The sequence below is a fragment of the Wolffia australiana genome, chromosome 7 (assembly GCF_029677425.1).
Source record: "Wolffia australiana isolate 7733 chromosome 7, ASM2967742v1".
In the NCBI taxonomy this organism is placed as follows: domain Eukaryota; kingdom Viridiplantae; phylum Streptophyta; class Magnoliopsida; order Alismatales; family Araceae; genus Wolffia; species Wolffia australiana.
The window spans coordinates 106475-123427 of record NC_135841.1 but is presented as its reverse complement, the minus strand read 5'-3'; the positions used below and the strand labels follow the sequence as shown (position 1 = coordinate 123427).

The 16953-nt window shown below is 32.6% G+C and overlaps 1 protein-coding gene across 1 annotated transcript; it reads right to left on the bottom strand.

Annotated features, from left to right (window-relative positions):
• Positions 1–13812: 13812 nt before the first annotated feature.
• Positions 13813–16953, bottom strand: LOC144705673 (uncharacterized). Its single transcript, XM_078578443.1, has 3 exons — positions 15516–16953; positions 14032–15444; positions 13813–13952 (listed from the first exon to the last, which is right to left on the bottom strand). The coding sequence occupies exons 2-3, from the start codon at positions 14975–14977 to the stop codon at positions 13924–13926; spliced, it is 975 nt and encodes a 324-aa protein (XP_078434569.1). The 5' UTR covers positions 14978–15444; positions 15516–16953; the 3' UTR covers positions 13813–13923.

The window sequence follows — 16953 nt, the reverse complement described above, 5'->3', positions numbered from 1 at the left end:
CTGGTCTTTGATATCAACTATTAATTATTAAAGGTGATGGGATATGTCTCTTTTACTTTTACTTCTTTCTTTGAAACTTCATGCATCACTTGGGAAGAGGTTGGTCATGGGCATTTAGATCAAGATGGATGAGTTTATTTGCTGTGTGATACATAAAGATATACGTGGTGGGATATACTTCCCTCAATATCTTGAAAGGAGGTAGTTTATCTCTTGAAGACTAGGGTAATAAAACAAGGAGGTAGAATATCTCTATAATGAGGTGGTCCTACCATGAGAGAGAAGGGGATAAGAATGCAAAACAAGGGGGGAGGAAATATTTTGTGTTCAAGTTAGAAGGTGATACCTCAATCCATCAAGTTTCCTTAATGTGTTATGTTTACTGAAGGCTAGAGTTTAGAAGAACAAATACCTTATAGGAGAAAATTGGTTTGTCTTGGGGGTATGTAAGGTTCCATCTATCTACCCTCTCATCTCTCTATCCATTTTATACCTTTATCTTTTTAGTTCCCTTTTATTACGTAGATCTGTCATCATTCATATTCTCAATCAAATGATATTTCATACATTCTTTTATACTGATCTATTATCATCTTCTCACCTTAAAATATCTCACCCATATCATATTCACAGTAAAATAAACAAACATGCTTTCCTCAATATCGCTACTTAGTACATGCTCTTTTCCTTAGGCAACAAAAACTCACCATTATACACTTTTAGATAAAATGAAAGAAATATGCTTACTTGCCAAGCATTAAATGAAAATACAGATGCCACATTGCTCAAGCCAGACATAGGTCGACGAATGCAGAGCGCACGTGCCAACACGTGACCGACGAGGGCTAGTGCGCAAGTAGCAAGACCGAAAAAAATGAAGTATTACCAAGAAACCGTAGGGAAGGGCTACCCTCTCATCAATATTCATTACATACCTTTAACTGTATCATGCCCGTTTATTACTTATATCTGTCATTATTCATATTCTCAATCGAATGATATTTCATGCCCGTTTATTACGATTGCCTTCTTACCCCAACTTATCTCGCCCATATCATATTTACCATAAAATAAACAAACATGTTTTCCTCTCTATCGCTACTTAGTGTTCTTTTCATTATCCATTCTCCGTACTTAGACAACAAAACTCACCATTATACAGTTTAAAACAAAAATAAATAAATAAATGTTTTTAACCAAGCACCAAAGGACAATCCAAGTGCAACATTGCTCAAGCTAGACATAGGCCAACCAATGCAGGGCACACAAGCCAACACGTGACCGACGAGGGCTAGTGCACAAGTAGCACAAGCCAACATAAGGCCCACAACGCCAAAGAATCAATGCAAAGTTGAAGTGGTATCCTCATGCTTGAAAGGGGAAAGTTTTGAATATTTATTATTAGGTCCCCAATTGAAATTTATGTAACAAATTATTTTCTAAAAATATCAGATATGAGATGACTTACTAATAAATTTATTTCATCTCAGCACTAGGTGGGGACAACAAGAAGAGAAAAGCATCACATCCCAGCGAGCCACGATCTTAAGAGAAGAAGAAAGAAAATATGACCAGTCGACCCAACCCAAGAGCATGAGTCATAACAAACATATTTTAAATCAACCGACTTAAAATCAGTCGTCTGATGTTCTTGAAGTGGATCAAACAGTAATACTTAAAATACACAAAATGCTCACCTTTATTCTCTTTTAGGTTTCTGTTTTGTCATCAATTACTTACGGGATTGGTGGGGCTGCACAACAGCCCAATTGGAGGATTAACTTCTAATGCAATGGATGACGATGTAGATGGTCTAGTAATAGGGGTACTCTGTAAGAGATGGATCCATGGTTGTAACTTAACCACAACTTTTGGGCCCATCCAATGGATATCAGATAGTTGGGGGTGGGGGATGTAAACATGACCTCCACCAACCCCACCCCTCATCATCCCAATTTCCCACTTGGTGGAAGTCAGCAACGAGAGGGCATAATCCAATCCACCTGTCCTAGGGGGAGTCTTTGGTTGGGTGTGTTGGGTTATGAAGGCCTAGATCTGGATGAGCATGACAATTACATGTAGTGTAAGACATAACATAATCCTAACATCATCAATTAAAACATGAAACGAAGCACCAATGCGCGGATCACATCCATGCTTTATTGGATCTTCAAACAAGACAAGTTGAGCTGCTCATGTGTGCAACCTCTAAATATATCACGCGATCCTCAACATGTCAAATTTCTTCCACCTTGGTGAGCTCCATTCAAACTACACCATTGTTCTTATGATATCTCGATTGCATCAGGAATGGAGAGGAACCATGGAGAGAATGGAGAAGGGGAAGGCCCCTGAACAATTCTGCCTTGGGTGAATTTCGTTCAAGGCATTCCCCTATTTATACTTAGTGGGTAGTTTTCATTAAAAACCCCAAAACTTAAGTATATATTCAAAGTTCCAAAAGATTATTTTGTGTGACCCTCTAGGCCCATGTATTATTCTAGTTAACGACTCTAGTGACCAAAATAACCTTTATTGACCTTCCAAATTAATTTAATATATCATCATATAGATTAATCAATGTCTCGTCAGTTTAACTCATGGAACTTTTTTGTCATCGATTATTGTGTACTTATAGTCCCTTGTCCACTTGATGCTCTTAGGATGACTTATGGTATGGTTAACTGTCAAAACCTAATCAGTCATCCAAGTTAGAATTGATGCATCCAGAAATCATCGGAGAACTCTTGTCCAATATTTCATTATCTTGGCCAAGGACTTCACCACATCGTGATCCTTGAGCTATCACCTCTTATACCAAGTGCGACCAATCCCTTCTTGACCACTCAATCATCTTCGTGAACTTTTTTATGCCCTGAACTAAGACTACTTGGAATCCCATGATTAGGGACCCATCGTTCATTGTCAAAGTACAATTGTCCGTCCATAAGAAATCTTTGGTGTCTACAATCTAAGGACCACTTACACAATAGTGACGTGAATCAACCTGATTAACAGTTTGGTATAATTCCCTTCAGGGATTCTTACGGATCAATTCAGTGAACACTTTCCACTAAAGGGCACCCATTATCTATTCTTAGCTCTTCACACTAATGGCTATGGGAACAGACATAATCATCATATAAGTGAGGCTAGATAGTGCTATTGGATAAAAATATATTTTTCGCGCCACTAGTGTTCACCGTCCCGATATCCGTCCGATATTCGGTATCGGACAACCGATATCTGATATCCGGAAAAAAATGGGACGGTTCCGGATATCGGATATCAGATATCGGGCGATATCCGTCTATCAGTGGTAAGATGGATATCGGTACCGGATATCGGAGGGGGAGGTAAGACGGATATCGGACGCCAGATATCGGTTTTCAATATCCGAATATCGGTTTTCGATATCCAGATATCGAAAACCGATATCCGGCAAATTTTTTTCAGTCGTATGCAATCCCATATGGAAATCTTCTAATTTCCTTAGGACTTTATATTCTCCCCAGCCATCTTACAGTTAATTCTCATCTTCGCCAGCTCGCCGCCCACAGAAAATACCTCATAAAATTTTAAAAAATTAAAATATCATGATAACGAGGGTAAAATTACGTAATATAGTTAATAAAAATAACAATAAATTTAATATTACATAGCAACTAATGTTATTAAGAAATTAATATATTGTTATTTTAAGAAAACAAAATTGTGTTATATAGATAATAAATAGAATAATAAATTTAATATGACGTAACAACTAATGTTATTAGGTAATTAATATATTGTCATTATAAGCAAATAAAATTGCATAGTATAGTTAATAAAAATAACAATAAATTTAATCTTACATAACAATTAATGTTATTAAGAAATTAATATATTGTTATTTAAAGAAAACAAAATGGCGTTATATCGTTAATAAATGGAATAATAAATTAAATAAATTAAATATGACCTAACAACTAATGTCATTAGGTAATTAATATATTGTCATTTTAAGGAAATAAAATTGCGTAATATAGTTAATAAAAATAACAATAAATTTGATATGACCTAACAACTAATGTTATTAAGAAATTAATAACATTCTCCCCAGCCATCGTATAGTTAATTCTCATCTTCGCCAGCTCGCCGCCCACAGATAATACCTCATGTAATTTTAAAATTTTAAAATATCATGATAACGAGGGTAAAATTGCGTAATATAGTTAATAAAAATAACAATAAATTTAATATTACATACCAACTAATATTATTAAGAAAATAATATATTGTTATTTTAAGAAAACAAAATTGCGTTATATCGTTAATAAATGGAATAATAAATTTAAAATTACCTAACAACTAATGTTATTAGGTAATTAATATATTGTCATTTTAAGGAAATAAAATTGCATAATATAGTTAATAAATGGAATAATAAATTTAATATGACCTAACAACTAATGTTATCAGGTAATTAATATATTGTCATTTTAAGGAAATAAAATTGCGTAATATAGTTAATAAAAATAACAATAAATTTAATATTACATAACAACGAATGTTACCAAGAAATTAATATATTGTTATTTTAAGAAAACAAAATTGCGTTATATAGTTAATAAATGGAAAAATAAATTTAATATCACCTAACAACTAATGTTATTAGGTAATTAATATATTGTCATTTTACGGAAATAAAATTGCATAATATAGTTAATAAATGGAATAATAAATTTAATACGACCTAACAACTAATGTTATCAGGTAATTAATATATTGTCATTTTAAGGAAATAAAATTGCATAATATAGTTGATAAATGGAATAATAAATTTAATGTGACCTAACAACTAATGTTATTAGGTAATTAATATATTGTTATTTTAAGAAAAAAAAATGGCGTTATATAGTTAATAAATGAAATAATAAATTTAATATGACCGAACAAGTAATGTTATTAGGTAATTAATATATTGTCATTTTAAGGAAATTAAATTGCGTAATATAGTTAATAAAAATAACAATAAATTTAATCTTACATAACAATTAATGTTATTAAGAAATTAATATATTGTTATTTAAAGAAAACAAAATTGCGTTATACAGCTAAGAAATGGAATAATAAATTTAATATGACCTAACATTTAATGTTATTATGAAATTAATATATTAATATTTTAAGAAAAATAAAATTGCGTTATATAGTTAATAAAAGGAATAATAAATTTAATATGACCTAACAACTAATGTTATGAAGAAATTAATATATTGTCATTTTAAGGAAATAAAATTGCAGAATATAGTTAATAAATGGAATAATAAATTTAATATGAACTAACAACTAATGTTATCAGGTAATTAATATATTGTCATTTTAAGGAAATAAAATTGCGTAATATAGTTAATAAATATAACAATAAATTTAATATTACATAACAACTAATGTTACTAAGAAATTAGTATATTGTTATTTTAAGAAAACAAAATTGCGTTATATAGTTAATAAATGGAATAATAAATTTAATGTGACCTAACAAATAATGTTATTTGGTAATTAATATATTGTCATTTTAAGGAAATAAAATTGCATAATATAGTTAATGAATGAATAATAAATTTAATATGACCTAACAACTAATGTTATCAGGTATTTAATATATTATCATTTTAAGGAAATAAAATTGTGTAATATAGTTAATAAAACTAATAATATATTTATACTTACATAAAAATTAATGTTATTAAGAAATTAATATATTGTTATTTAAAGAGAACAAAATTGCATTATATATTTAAGAAATGGTATAACAAATTTAATAGGACCTAACAACAAATGTTATTAGGTAATTAATATATTGTCATTTTAAGGAAATAAAATTGCGTAATATAATTAATAAAAATAACAATAAATTTCATATTACATAACAACTAATGTTATTAAGAAATTAATATATTTTTATTTTAAGAAAATAAAATTGCGTTATATAGTTAATAAATGGAATAATAAATTTAATATGACCTAACAACTAATGTTTTTAGGTAATTAATATATTGTCATTTTAAGGAAATAAAATTGCGTAATATAGTTAATAAATGGAATAATAAATTTAATATGACCTAAGAACTAGACATGGTCGTGTGGATCCCTTTGAGCGGATGTGTGCGAATTGTGCGTTCTGTTCGGATTTTCCGAACATAACGCACAATGAAATGAACCGCACTTCGCACAAACCCCTGTGCAGTTCGTTTGTGCGAATTGTGCAGTTCATTTTTAAATATATTAAAAAAGTAAAAAAAATATAGGAGTCCTCAGTCTCCCGCCAGTCTCTCGCTCTCTCGCTCTTTTGTTCTCCCGCTCTCCCTCGCCAAGTCGCCAGTCGCCACTCGACGCCGACGCCGACGCTGCTGACGCCGCCGACGTTGGTTGACGCCGGTGTCCAGTCCCCAACGCCGCCGCCCTCGCAGAGTCCGCCTTGGCGTCCCCGACCAGCCGCAGAGTTCGGTGGCGGAGAGCGATTGGCTGCCGCCGGATCCAAAAGCGACCCCCACTCTCAGTTCGGGCGGCGATTCAAAAATCCCATCAAACGACCCCTTCCTCGCATACCCTTGTCAGAATCTTGCCCCATCCCCACTCCAAAAAGTCTGTTTTTCATTCTTTTATTGTTCTATACGGTGATTTTTCTTTGATTTTGGCACTCGGGTTTCTGAGGAAACTGTTCGATTTGGAAAAAAATGCGTCCTAATTCACATGAATAAAGAAGATCGTAGTACCTGCAGCTCTTTTTTCAGCATCATGTCTGAGTAAACCTTCTCGAGTTCATTGACACGTCTCTTCCTATCTTCCAATTCTCGATAAGAACTATCTCCCCAACAAAACTAGAATACATCATGAAAAGTGAGAACTGTCTCCCCAATTCAGTAGTCTCATCTCTCTGATATGACCAAAATCAAGTCGATTTCTTCATGGATAACCAGGAATAAGCAATGACAGTGGATGTTCTTCTTTTCATCCGTCCTCATTCGATTAGGAAAAAAATGCGTCCTTCTTCGTCCTTGTCGATACGACCAAGGCCTACCTCCACTTCTTCTTTCGTGATTACTACGCCTTTTCTTTTCTAGTTTTAAAAATCTTCTACATAACATTCTTCTCCAATAATCGCTCACAAGTATCTTTGATTCAAGCGCATGCCTTTTACTTTAATTTCTTGACTTTATTCACAGATCGTCTCTTATTAACTTCGTATGGAGCTGGATGTCTAAACAAAGTAAAGAGAGGGACACATTCTATAAAAGCTCTCGCTTTAAAATTGAGAAATCTGTTGGAAAGTATCTGGACTCACATGATATCTTTATTGCGTAGATACGCGAATATCATAGACGACATCCAGTGGGACCTGTTGCTGAAGCTGCTGAGGAGTATGAAGAAATGCTAAAAGAACCCATTGTTGCCCTTGCTGTTGAGGAGTATGAACAATATGTTATGACAATTTCAGATCTAATAGAGCGTTTCAATTTGTTATTCAGAGCTGAAGTGTAGCCTATTCGTTTAATATTTCTTTGAGCAAAGCTTCTGATACGTTGTGATGGTGATGTTTGTTTATTCTGGAAAGATGGTTGCCTGTGACAACCCCAGCGTAAGTCCCTCACCACCTTTCTTTTCCTTCTTTATTTTTACCTCTTCTTCTTCTTGCACTCGCTTGCCCCTTCTTCTCTCCCCCCCCACCCCATCATTGAGAATTCCTGTTTTTTCTCTTCCTCTTTGTCTCCAATCTCAGTGGCCATTCTCTTTGAAAACTTATTATTATATTGACTTTTGTTCTTCTCCTTGTATCCCACATTAACTGGGCGTTCATGTTTTTGGTCTCTTCCCTTGCTCTCTCTGTTTAGTTGTCTTTGTCTCCTTCTCTGTTCGTTCTATCTATCCATCAATCTTTTAATATTTAACTATACATCTCTCTCAATCTATCTGTAAGTATTTATACATCTCCCAATCTTGCTCTCTTTCTCTCTATGGCTCACTCTCTTTCTCTGTCTTGCTATCTCCCTCGACCTCTTTCTCTAACCCCATATTTGGTAGCTCCCGCTATTATCTTACTGATTTTGTCTTCCTCTCTCTCTCTCACACTCTCTCTTTCCATCTCTATCATCATTTATCTACTTGCATCTCAAGAACCTCGCCCCCAACTCATCAAAACTCGCAATGTCTATCCGCTCCTTTCTCTTTCCTTAGTTTCTATTCTTCCACCCTACTCCGGAACATGAATCCCTCCCTCACTTAGTTTCCATTCTTTCCTTAGTTTCTATTCTTCCATCATCGTCTTCTTTTCTCCCACTACTCTTCTCCTCTATTCTTTTCTTTTCTAAACCCCCTTTAATTCATTTTCTTGGCAGAATGTGGAGTCTGGCCTAAGCCTATGGCAGATGGGGACTCTCCCACCAGCACTTATCGCCTTCCATGGTCATGTTTACATAATTGACCATCAATGGCACATGCTGGGACTTGGCTACCAGGAGAAGACAAGCTTAAAAGAAGCAGAAAAGGCTGCTGTGATACATTACAATGGCAGAGCCAAGCCATGGCTGGACATTGCCTTCCCACATCTCTCTCTTTCCTTTATCCTTCTCTGTTCTTTTTATCTGCCCATCCTCTCTCTCTCCCTTTAGTGGACTTTCCTCTCTCTCTGTATTTCTGTAATTCTCTCAACGGAGGTCTTTTTTTCACACTCTATTTAGTGTCCTCTTCCTCCAATCCCCAGTCGTTGGTAGTTCTTGTTTCTTTCTCCTCTCCTTTCTCAGGGGTCATTCCTTTTTCTTCCTCTGTTTGTCGATGTTCTGTCTCCTCCTGATCTCCATTGCTGTCGCACTCTTTGTGGGTGATTATGTTTCTCCCAGTTCCTCCTCCGTGGCGATTCCTTCCTCTTTCCTTGTTCATTTGCCTCTAGACTGCCCCATCGTAGATTGTACTGGAACTCAATAACTCTAAAAAATTAAACCAGAAGAAGCCCACAATTAATTTTAACAATTAAACCACTGCCTCGTACTTTAATTTTAGTGGGGTTAGTTGCCCCTCACTTTTCTTAATGTTTGTTCCATAACCCTCAACTTATCTAAACAAAAATTATACACTACATTATCAAGTAGTCTTCTACCACTAAAATGAGACCTCTTCCAATAAAATTTTTTAATTAATTTTATATTAAAACTGCTCATCTGGATGATAACATATCAACTAGGATATTATTAAGTCAGAATATTAACCGACACTATTTTATGCAATTTGCAACAAAAATTTTCAAATTTTCCAAAGATTGGTGCGAATTTTGTGCAGTTCGTGCGAATTTTGTGCGGATGTGCGAATTTTGTGCGCATGTGCAAATTTGTGCGGATGTGAGAATTTTGTGCGGATGTGCGAATTTTGTGCGAATGTGTGAACTGTGCGAATTGTGCGTTCTTATTTTCCCTCATTAAACGAACAGAACAAAGAACAGACCCGTGTGCGGTTCTTTTCTGTGAATTTTTTGTGCGAATAAAGAGAACAGAACAGAACAACCATGTCTACTAACAACTAATGTTATCAGGAAATTAATATATTGTCATTTTAAGGAAATAAAATTGCGTAATATAGTTAATAAAAATAACAATAAATTTAATATTACATAAAAACTAATGTTACTAAGAAATTAATATATTGTTATTTTAAGAAAACAAAATTGCGTTATATAGTTAATAAATGGAATAATAAATTTAATATGACCTAACAACTAATGTTATTAGGTAATTAATATATTGTCATTTTAAGGAAATAAAATTGCATAATATAGTTCATAAATGGAATAATAAATTTAATATGACCTAACAACTAATGATATGAGATAATTAATATATTGTCATTTTAAGGAAATAAAATTGCATAATATACTTCATAAATGGAATAATAAATTTAATATGACCTAACAACTAATGATATGAGGTAATTAATATATTGTCATTTTAAGGAAATAAAATTGCGTAACATAGTTAATAGAAATAACAATAAATTTAATATTACATAACAACTAATGTTACTAAGAAATTAATATATTGTTATTTTAAGAAAACAAAATTGTGTTATATAGTTAATAAATGGAATAATAAATTTAATATGACCTAACAAGTAATGTAATTAGGTAATTAATATATTGTCATTTTAAGTAAATAAAATTGCATAATATAGTTAATAAATAGAATAATAAATTTAATATGGCCTAACAACTAATGTTATCAGGTAATTAATATATTGCCATTTTAAGGAAATAAAATTGTGTAATATAGTTAATAAATTAATATTACATAACAATTAATGTTATTAAGAAATTAATATAGTGTTATTTAAAGAAAAAAAAATTGCGTTATATAGTTAAGAAATGGAATAATAAATTTAATATGACCTAACATTTAATGTTATTAAGACACTAATATACTGTTATTTTAGGAAAATATAATCGCGTTATATAGTTAATAAATGGACTAATAAATTTTATATGACCTAACAACTAATGTTATTAGGTAATTAATATATTGTCATTTTAAGGAAACAAAATTGCGTAATATAGTTAATAAAAATAACAATAAATTTCATATTACATAACAACTAATGTTATTAAGAAATTAATATATTGTCATTTTAACAAAATAAAATTGCGTTATATAGTTAATAAAAGGAATAATAAATTTAATATGACCTAACAACTAATGTTATTAGGTAATTAATATATTGTCATTTTAAGGAAATAAAATTATATAATATAGTTAATAAATGGAATAATAAATTTAATATGACCTAACAACTAATGTTATCAGGTACTTAATATATTGTCATTTTAAGGAAATAAAATTGCGTAATATAGTTAATAAAAATAACAATAAATTTAATATTACATAACAACTAATGTTACTAAGAAATTAATATATTGTTATTTTAAGAAAACAAAATTGCGTTATATAGTTAATAAATGGAATAATAAATTTAATCTGACCTAACAACTAATGTTATCAGGTAGTTAATATATTGTCATTATAAGGAAATAAAATTGCGTAATATAGTTAGTAAAAATAACATTAAATTTAATCTTACATAACAATTAATGTTATTAAGAAATTAATATATTGTTATTTAAAGAAAACAAAATTGCGTTATATAGTTAAGAAATGGAATAATAAATTTAATATGACCTAACATTTAATGTTATTAAGAAATTAATATATTTTTATTTTAAGGAAATAAAATTACATTATATAGTTAATAAGTGGAATAATAAATTTAATATGACCTAACAACTAATGTTATTAGGTAATTATATATTGTCATTTTAAGGAAATAAAATTTCATAATATAGCTAAGAAATGGAATAATAAATTAAAATGACCTAACAACTAATGTTATCAGGTAATTAATATATTGTCATTTTAAGGAAATAAAATTGCGTAATATAGTTAATAAAAATAACAATAAATTTAATATTACATAACCACTAATGTTACTCAGAAATTAATATATTGTTGTCTTAAGAGAACAAAATTGCGTTATATAGTTAATAAACGGAATAATAAATTTGATATGACCTAACAACTAATGTTATTAGGTAATTTATATATTGTCATTTTACGGAAATAACATTGCATAATATAGTTAATAAATGGAATAATAAATTTAATATGACCTAACAACTAATGTTATCAAGTAATTAATATATTGTCGTTTTAAGAAAACAAAATTGCGTAATATAGTTAATATAAATAACAATAAATTTAATCTTACATAAAAATTAATGTTATTAGGAAATTAATATATTGTTATTTCAAGAAAATAAAATTGAGTTATATATTTAACAAATGGAATAATAAATTTAATAGGACCTAACAACTAATGTTATTAGGTAATTAATATATTTTCATTTTAGGGAAATAAAATTGCGTAATATAGTTAATAAAAATAACAATAAATTTCATATTACATAACAACTAATGTTATTAAGAAATTAATATATTTTTATTTTAAGAAAATAAAACTGCGTTATATAGTTAATAAATGGAATAATAAATTTAAAATTACCTAACAACTAATGTTATTAGGTAATTAATATATAATCATTTTACCGAAATAAAATTGCATAATATAGTTAATAAATGGAATAATAAATTTAATATGACCTAACAACTATCGTTATCAAGTAATTAATATATTGTCATTTTAAGGAAATAAAATTGCGTAATATAGTTAATAAAAATAACAATAAATTTAATCTTACATAACAATTCATGTTATTAAGAAATTAATATATTGTTATTTCAAGAAAACAAAATTGTGTTATATATTTAAGAAATGGAATAACAAATTTAATAGTACCTAACAAAGAATGTTATTAGGTAATTAATATATTGTCATTTTAAGGAAATAAAATTGCGTAATATAGTTAATAAAAATAACAATAAATTTCATATTACATAACAACTAATGTTATTAAGAAATTAATATATTTTTATTTTAAGAAAATAAAACTGCATTATATAGTTAATAAATGGAATAAAAAATTTAAATTGACGTAACAACTAATGTTATTAGGTAATTAATATATAATCATTTTAAGGAAATAAAATTGCGTGATATAGTTAATAAATGGAATAATAAATTTAATATGACCTAACAACTAATGTTATTAGGTAATTAATATATTGTCATGTTAAGGAAATAAAATTGCATAATATAGTTAATAAATGGAATAATAAATTTAATATGACCTAACAACTAATGTTATCAGGTAATTAATATATTGTCATTTTAAGGAAATAAAATTGCGTAATATAGTTAATAAAAATAACAATAAATTTAATATTACATAACAACTAATGTTACTAAGAAATTAATATATTGTTATTTTAAGAAAACAAAATTGCGTTATATAGTTAATAAATGGAATAATAAATTTAATATGACCTAACAACTAATGTTATCAGGTAATTAATATATTGTCATTTTAAGGAAATAAAATTGCGTAATATAGTTAATAAAGGTAACAATAAATTTAATCTTACATACTAATTAATGTTATTAAGAAATTAATATATTGTTATTTAAAGAAAACAAAATTGCGTTATATAGTTAAGAAATGGAATAATAAATTTAATATGACCTAACAACTGATGTTATTAAGAAATTAATATATTGTTATTTTAGGAAAATATAATTGCGTTATATAGTTAATAATTTGAATAATAAATTGAATATGAACTAACAACTAATGTTATTAAGAAATTTATATATTTTTAATTATAGTAAAATAAAATTCCATATAATGTGAATAAGGTTACTAGGGTAGAGTGTAATATATTAGTGGAATGGTTATGAGAATGCCTGACAAGTGACAACTAATGTTTTATTGAAATTAGTAAACTATATTTTTATGTGAATGAAACTGCAGAAAATGAGTAATACCATAACTAGATAGTTGTAGAATTGTTATTTTTAACTAACAACTAATGTTATGAAGAAATTAATATACTGTTATTTTAAGAGAATAAAATTGTGTAATATAGTTAATAAATTTAATAGACGAGTAAGTATACTTCTTGGCAGTATATTTAATTACAGGGATTAATTTTTTTGATTGATATTAAGATTATTTATTGGATAGTTGGAGGAATATAGTAATGCCGGATATAAATTTATAACAAGAACAGAAAGTGCCTATTTAAATTGATATAAAATTTAATATTATGGATTCATTTGAATCGTCGTAGTAATTTAGGGATATTCAATTACATTTTTGGAAAATGTATCAAAATTTAAATAAATTCAAAATAATCCATACACGCCGTTAATTCGACATTTGTAGCAAAATTCATATGTATGCTATGACTGTGGCTCTGTCAAAAAAACGTTGTCCCAACGGCTTTGTCAGAGATTTGTGCTCACTTGATCATCACCTGCGTTGCAGAAGATAAGAGATCAGTAACGATAATTACGTAGCAATAAGAACATCTAGTTCAGTTATGTGATGTGTACCTCGAGCACATGCGACCACACCATCTTCTCCGTTGTCAGCATCCTCATCTAGCTCAACGTCATTGTACCACCGTTTGTTGTCCGCACGGAGCCAACACTTCACAGTGATTAGTGTCTTGATGCTTATTGGTGACAGACCCGATCGCTTGTACGTGACAATAGCATTGCCAACCGAGAACATGCGCTCGGTAGGGGTGCTCGTCGCACATATGGATAATAGGTCCCTCACAACGGCCGCAAGTAAGGGGAAACGCTGCGACCCTGTCGTGGCCCACCAAGATAGCGGAGTGAACACACCCTCATTTGGCACAGTCTCTGCAAGGAACTGGTTGAACTCGTCCCACACCGACCTCATTGTCACCGGTGCCGATTGCATGTGCCGCATAGTGCTGTTAAGCCACTCGTCCAACTCTTCACCTCTTGGCTGCCTCTCCTCAGTGGCCCCTCTCGGGCCACGGCTTGACCACTCACCGGGTAACAACGATCGTACGTATGCGATGGTCGCTTCTCGGACGCCCGGGAGGAGCATTGACCCTTTGTGGATTGGATCCATCAATGCCGCAGCCGTGATCGCCTCATTCGCCCACAATATCTCAGCATACTGTGCAAGCTTGCAATGCATCGCTCTACACGCCTGCGCCATGTTCGAACAATCTCCTTCGTGCAAGCGTCGAACGGATGTGAAGAATGTTCCATCTTCGATTTGCTGGACCACTTCCTCCATGTGAACCTTGAGGCCATCTATGAGATATAGGACATCGCAAATCGCCGGTGTCACTATCTTGCAAACATGATCAGTTGATACAGCGAAATGACCAAGGATGCAGCAGAACTCTTTTACCAACTCCCACTCGTCCTTCGACAACTTTGACGATGTTGCCTTCCGGCCGAAAGCCGATGAGACTTCGTCAAGTACATCACGCTTCTTCACGGCGGCCGCCAACATAGTGTACGTGTTGTTCCATTGGGTTGGATAGTCTAAGAGACCATGTTGGAGTCCCTGACTTCGGGGTCGTCTTCATAGGCCTGTGTATAGAGTTCTCTTCATTGCGTAGAGCTCCGAATACTCCGCACTAGAGTGCGTACCTTTGCAACTGCATCACCCAAACATAACGGCTTGCGTGGTCCCTCATTGTCATCAGACACTAAGTATATATCACTGAGATCATTGTCGTGGTCGCTGTCGTCGTGCTCTGCTGTCCTCGTCACGTCGTCTTCTTCGGGTTCCACACCCTAGGCTGAAGGAATACCGAAGATTTTTATCGCCGCTTGCACAACAATATTCAGAATGTGTGCCACACATGGGACGTGCCTCCTGGCGGTAAACGTCGGGTTTACGCTGTTCAACTTTCACGCCATCAATGCCAACATCCTCTTATTCGCCGTGGCATTGTCAGTAGTAACGGCGTAGACCTGCATAATTACATCGCACATTTAAAGGCACAAGTTCAACTAATAAAATGAGATAGACGCTAAGTGCTGACCTTTGTCTGCAGACAGAATTCATCTAGTGCTTGGAGAACAATGGACACCATGTTCTCCCCATCGTGCTTGCCGACGATTTCTTGGATGGTAAGTACCGGCTCTCTGTACGTCCATGTGTCGTCCACCCAGTGGACGGTGAGGCCTAGCAATCCAGTCCCATTCTCCGCAGTCCATGCATCTATGGTGAGTGACACTTGGGCCAGACTCTCCCAGAGCTTCCTCACATCATGTTTCATTCGGCCGTGCATTTGGATGGTTCACCTCTTTATGACCTTCGCACTTGGAGGATCCAAGTCGATAAGCGTCGTGTAATGCCACATTTCCTTGAAGGTGACATTGTCAACAATGCTCTAGGGTGAATCAGTCAGGCATACGAATCTTGCAATGAAATTCTTCGTCTCATCTGGAGTGTGCCCTCTAATCGGCCCTCGTTGGCTAGGCTCTCCCTGTTGTTTGCTCTGCATTCTGTCAGTGATGCGTGTCTGACCAGGGTCTTCAGGGGCTTCGCCTTTCAGTTCCGCGTGATGAGCTGGATGGCAGGATTTGAAGTGTCGCCAAAATACGTTTGTGCTTTTGTCGGCTTGCCTCTTTATGGGTTTCCTCTTATTGTGCGGGTTCAACTCCCGGCACAGTAAGCATGTATAGTATCCATCTTCCATCTGTTCGAAGTAGTCAATGATGACTGAACGATTCAAACGAGGTTGACTCTGTACGACACGAGAAGTTCCCACCTCCGTACGTTGGGGGCCTATAGCTCCTGACCCAGATCTTTCTTGGGCTGGGTCATTGCCTCTAGGTGGGTTCATGTTTCTGATGTCATAATTTGGTAAGCAAAAAGTCAACACAACGGGATCACATGATGCCAAACTGCGATTTAAGCTATGAATTACGTAACGGGTGCAATGAATACGACAATTTAATAAATAGTGAAAAAAGGAGAATGGAATATACAAGTAAAGGAAGAACGATAGATATTCAAGCAAGAATTATTGAGACAGAGAGCATGATAATGAGGTGAGATGAAGAAAGCAGAATTATAGAATTGAAGAGGGGGGAGAGAACGTAAGAGGGGGGAGAGAACGAGATGGGAGATGTAGAGGTAGAGAGTTATAGATGGTCAGAAAAGAGTGAGGGAGAGTTGGAGGTTGGAAGATAAATAAATAATCATAAGAGAAGAAAGTAGAAGAAGAATATGGGGAAGAAGGGAAGAAAGGGGTAGAGGAGGAGATTGAAGATGAAAAAACAAGGGAGAGAACGGCATCACATGATGCCAAACTGCGATTTAAACCATGAATTAAGTAACGGATACAACGAATACCACAATTAAATAAATAGTGAACCAAAGGAGAATGGAATATATTGATAAAGCAAGAACGTTAGATATACCAGCGAAATTGAGATGGAGGTGCGAGGAAGAATGCACGTTTATACAGCTAA